At 33.7% G+C, this 5,188-nt stretch overlaps 1 protein-coding gene across 1 annotated transcript; it reads right to left on the bottom strand.

Annotated features, from left to right (window-relative positions):
• Positions 1 to 659: 659 nt before the first annotated feature.
• Positions 660 to 3,456, bottom strand: LOC116014189 (cell division cycle-associated 7-like protein). The gene is made up of 5 exons (XM_031254189.1): positions 3,037 to 3,456; positions 2,596 to 2,835; positions 2,127 to 2,210; positions 1,399 to 1,528; positions 660 to 1,250 (listed from the first exon to the last, which is right to left on the bottom strand). The coding sequence occupies exons 1-5, from the start codon at positions 3,291 to 3,293 to the stop codon at positions 957 to 959; spliced, it is 1,005 nt and encodes a 334-aa protein (XP_031110049.1). The 5' UTR covers positions 3,294 to 3,456; the 3' UTR covers positions 660 to 956.
• Between the last annotated feature and the right edge of the window lie 1,732 nt (positions 3,457 to 5,188).

Genomic DNA, 5,188 nt, shown 5'->3' with positions numbered 1-5,188 from the left:
CAAAGATCAGAGAAGTGGAAGCCTTAATTGTTTTTGGGAAATAAAATCACAGGGCGATGAAGGCGCTATTTAATGAAAAAGAATTAAAAGAAAAAATAAAAAAAAATTAAATTGGGCGCCTAGGGGGCGCCTAGCGTCTTTTTCAACCTTGATAATCTTGCATTTATATACTTTCAAATATTTATTTAAATATAAACATTGGACATTAACACATTCACGCAATGCGCGTGTAAAACTAGTAACATAATAAGTGTGAATGAAGGTTATACCTTTCATTTATGTCCGTTTTTTTCGTTAAGTTTTGTTGTACATTATGCTATAAAAGTTGTACTTTACAATATATTTGACAAACATACCCCTACCGTTATAACTTCCATTATATTTTCCACTATTTTTACCATTCACATGCATCCACTATATATTTTTTTATTTTCTTCATTAATAATAATATATACACATTATATATTGGAGTTATGTGTTAGTTATTTTCTAAAATATAAATATAAAATTTATAAAAATATTTTACATTATTATTATTTACAATAATTTAAATATTTAAAATTTAAATAAATTTAAATTTTTAATATAAAATATTAATATTAGACACCTATTTTTTGGGCATCCCACATAAGAAAAACTAGTAATTAAATAAATCTCAATGATCAACGAACCCAGCTAGTATTAACTCAAAATGTAAACAGGCATTGCAATGCAGGGTGAATCTTAATACTCCACAGGAACGTCTTTTCTCTCCAACGTGCCAAAAAAGATTGTACATCAGCTCCATGTAGAAGCATGCATATGTTGGTATTTTAATGAATTTGAACATTGTGAGGATTGAGCATTGTCTCACGTACATTAGTAATGCAGGCAAAATCTGGGCTCACATTTGTTACTAAAGTCAATTACCAAAATGTTCCAAGACCAGGTGCAGCTTTGCCCTCACCATCAGTTGATCACTCAGAATCGTCAGCAGAAGCATTAGCATCTTCATCATCTTCACTTTCATGACTCCCTGCCTCTTCTTCTTCTTCTTCATCATCTATTTGTTGCTTTTGCTTTTCAAGCACCTCATTTTTGTCATTTGATTCATCAGAAACTACAATTACATCAGCTAAGTCATCATCAGATGGCTCTGAACTCTTGATTGAAGGTGGGTGGTGGTTTTCATCACCCTCTTCCTCCTTCTCTCTTTGCATGTAGTTCATAATAAGATAATGTGCAACAGATTTGTAACCAAGACTCAACACCTGAAATTTTAGTACTAGTATTATTTCTTTAGCCAAGTGTGTCCATCACAAAACTGGTTGTTCGAGAAAAGGAAATTAACACTTACAGGGATTACTACAACCAGGAAAGATCGAGAAAAGGAAATTTTTCCCAAAAAAAATGGTTTACCTTTCTATAAATTGCGCCTGTGGGAGCCCATCCTTTTACCCGTCTACAACGACTACAGTTGCATATATCTCGGCAGACAGGGCAAATCCAGCTGGGATTTTCATTTACTTCGATCACATTCTCCCCATACCTATTACATCAGGTAACAGTAGAATGACTTGGAAGCAGGCTAGGAAATATGTGCTCAAAGACTTGGAATCATTTCTAGTGTAGTGAGGTTGCAGATGAATACTAAATTAGACAGCATTAGGCCTTCAAACTTTTCAAGATAAAAGCACAAAACATTGTTCATAATGTTGTCATAGTAGTGAAAACAAAGAGAAAAATGCTTAAAATTCAAACCCATTGTGACAAATACATCTATTTGTGCTTCCAGAAATTGCACATTGAGAAAAATGAACTCCATACCTTATGGAAAACAGAGGCAAGCACAAATGCAGGGAGGGACTCAAGGATTTTAATAAACAAATAAATAAATATATCATGCATAAGGCAAAGTACAAAGTAGACTGGATTATACTATAAACATTAACAAAGTAACCTGTTTATACTTCCCTTTGTTACTTTAATACTCTTTACATAAAATTCCTTCATTCCTCTGGAAATAAAACTAGCATTGCATAAGGATACAGGATTTCTCACACATACTTCCCTAAGAAAATAAAAATGATAGGAGATGGCAGTATAGCAGAGGACTTTTTAATTTAAAATATAAAAAAAATTATCACCTCATGAATAGGCAATCTCCACAAAATTGCCCTTGAATAGCCTTGCATTTGCTGCATTCAGTGTGTAGACCTAGTGTTTTCTGTCTGCACAAGCCACAAGGTCATATTTTGAACAATATAAGTAACAGAAGAATTTTCCATAAATTATGAGCCGGCAAACAGATACTGGAAGACATGCAATGAAATAGAAATGAAAATCAGGCCAACACAAGCTTAGCTTAGTAGTTTAGTGGGCAATATTTGAGAGAAGAGAACAAAGTTTGAAACTCGGTAGTGATAATGTAGGGACTATGCTCAAAGTGATTATATCTCTACTTAGCACCCCGACATTTGGCCCTGTCTATGTGGGTCAGGGAGTGGGAGCACATAGGGTCGGGGATTCAACCATTTTTGGAGAAGAAATGGAAATCAAGACTCTAATTATCTTTAACATTATCAGCATACATTCAACACTCATATATGTACCTACCTGCACTGATGGCAACTCTTCCCAAAATCTGGATCATAAATGCGCTGCCCATCTTCATCATACCCATCCTCATACAAACTCCAACTCTTCTTGGAATCACCCAATACCCTTTCATGCTCTTTTGTATACAACTCTGGTTTTTCACCCTCTGGTATGCAAATCTCCACATCCTTTGCCACTTTCCCCCCTTTACTAGCTTCTCTACGTTCTGAATAATTCACGGGACTCATAGTCTTCAACCTTAAACATTCAAAAAATAAAACCCCATGTTGAATTAATTCCACAGAGCTAGAAACATTCAGAAGAGGCATAGTTTATACGAAAATTATTAAACCTTGAACGCAAAACCATAAATCAGAATACAAATATAATTAAAACATCGAAAAAAAACACAAACGAAAAGTCGATTATGAAATGACGGGGGTTTGAAGGTTTGGGTACCTAGAGGAGCGTCGAGGGGGTTCATCGGTAGAGGGCGGCTTCTTGTGAGAAGGGGGCTTATGCTTATCAGACCCTTTTGGTTGGGGAATTTCAGGTTTGAGCTTCTTGGATAGTTCAGGCAGGCCCAGCTTCTTCATTCGATCCATGTTCTCTTTGATCCTTTGAGCTCTGTGCTGCTCGTACTCTTCAGCCGCTTCATTCTTCGAGTCTTCTTCTTCTTCTTCTTCTTCTTCTTTTCTGGTTTTTCTTTTCGTCATTTTTCCCCCTCGTGAAGCGAGTGTTGTGCAAGGGGCGGGGGATGTATATATGGAGAAACGTTTTGTATGTTTTGATTTATTTAGGTTTCCCTCCACGCTCTGATTCCCTCCCTCTCTTTACTTTTTGAGATAATTTTACTTAGAGCATCTTGGACGAACAAGCCAAAACACGAAAATAGGAAAAACAAAATGGCGCTGAACTGCTCCCATCAACGCGGTAATGTGGCGTTGCACTCTTCATCTCAAACCATTTTGGTGTACAATCCAGGCCTTTTGTTGGGAGGAGGTAATTAGGTGGGAAAATAATTATAATTATGTTGGATTGTAATTCAATGAATAATGTAGAATTGAAATTACACTGGTATATGAAATAAGAGTACAAAGAATTAAAAGGTAAAAAACAACAGAATAACTAAAATGCTTTTATATAGTAATAATAATAATAATAATTCAATAATAATAATTAGAAGTATAATAAGAATAAGAATAATAATTCTTTTAATAATAATAACAATAATTTCAAAAAAAAAAAAAACAAGATATTGGGAGGAGAGGCAAAATGGTATTTAAACTAATATAATTGTTCCTCCTCTCCACCGAATTACAATTCATGGGGGTACCTCATGAATTGTAATTCACTATTTGGAAGGAATTGCAATTCTCTCCAACCAAACACTGTAGACTCCGTAGTTGTCAAATTCATTGAATTGAAATTCAATGAATTACAACTACCCCAAAATTACACTCAACCAAACAATCCCTTATACCATGGACTAGGGTTCACAGTTGTGAGTGGAGAATGTGACGTGACGGACACTGTTCCATCCGTTCAATCCCTGATACAGTTTTTTTTTTAACAAAATATAAAAGCATATCACATGCCTCACTTCATTTCGAAAATCAAAGGCCGAAAAATATTTCAAAAAGCTCCCGCGAAACAACAAAAGTAGGGGTAAAAATAGGTCGAGCTGAGCCGAACTTTAAAAAATTAAGCTCGGACCTGTTACGAAAATCTAAAGCCTAGGCCTAGGTCTAAGCCTGTATGTAGGCTTTTTCATAAGCTCAAGCATGAGCCTACAATTGGCCTAGCTTGGTCTGCAGCCTTTTAAAAAGTCGGTTTAAAATTTAGGTCATTAAAAATGCTTCAAAGAGTTGTCGAAACAGGCCGACAGGAAGGACGGACTAAAAAGCCTGCCAAAATATGGGTCTATGTAAGGTTGGCGAGCCTTAAGCCCGCGGGCCTTAGCGGGGCCCACTAAATTTTAAATTTAAATAAAAATTAATATAAAAAATGTAATAAGTGTATACTAAAATAATTTGGATAGTTATAATAAAAAAATTTGGATAGTTTAAACATATATTAATGCATTTGTAATTTTTTTAAACACAACTAGCATTTCTGCCTGTGCGTTGCACAGAATGGATTTCTTTTTTATAATATTTTAAAAATATTTGGATCGATATACAATTATGTAAATTATAACATCGAATATTATATAGCGCAATTGATGAAATTGGTTTGATCGATTATGTTTCCTAGTGTTTTCCTTGCTTGAATTATAACAAATGATTGTTCAATTACCCGTGCGATGCATTGATAAATTCTTTATTATATATTTAGATAATAAAAATAAAGAAATTATAAAAAATTCTAATATTAAACGTGTATATTTTTTTTTATTATAAGATTAGTGCAAAAGTATTACTCAATTAATTGAATAACATATGACTTGTTTGTCTACAATTATCTTAAAAATATCGATATGTATATGACTTATGTACTTATATTATTACTAAAATAAATATGAGAAAAAATGAGAAATAATTTAATTATAATTATTCTAAAAATAAATTCAACAACCAATGTTTAGCTTAATTACCATAATAATTATTAT

The sequence above is a fragment of the Ipomoea triloba genome, chromosome 3 (genome assembly GCF_003576645.1).
Source record: "Ipomoea triloba cultivar NCNSP0323 chromosome 3, ASM357664v1".
Taxonomy (NCBI): domain Eukaryota; kingdom Viridiplantae; phylum Streptophyta; class Magnoliopsida; order Solanales; family Convolvulaceae; genus Ipomoea; species Ipomoea triloba.
The sequence above is the reverse complement of the archived record's forward strand: the minus strand, read 5'-3'. Positions and strand labels throughout refer to the sequence as shown.

What these genes read in the sequence shown, in the direction of transcription:
- LOC116014189 (XM_031254189.1), bottom strand. Translation starts at nt 3,293, where the DNA reads ATGACGAAAAGAAAAACCAGAAAAGAAGAAGAAGAAGAAGAAGAAGAA. An exon ending in CCCCCTCGACGCTCCTCTAG is followed by an intron (nt 2,836 to 3,036) that starts GTACCCAAACCT and finishes TGAATGTTTAAG; the next exon opens with GTTGAAGACTATGAGTCCCG. An exon ending in GGAGATTGCCTATTCATGAG is followed by an intron (nt 1,529 to 2,126) that starts GTGATAATTTTT and finishes CTGATGTAATAG; the next exon opens with GTATGGGGAGAATGTGATCG.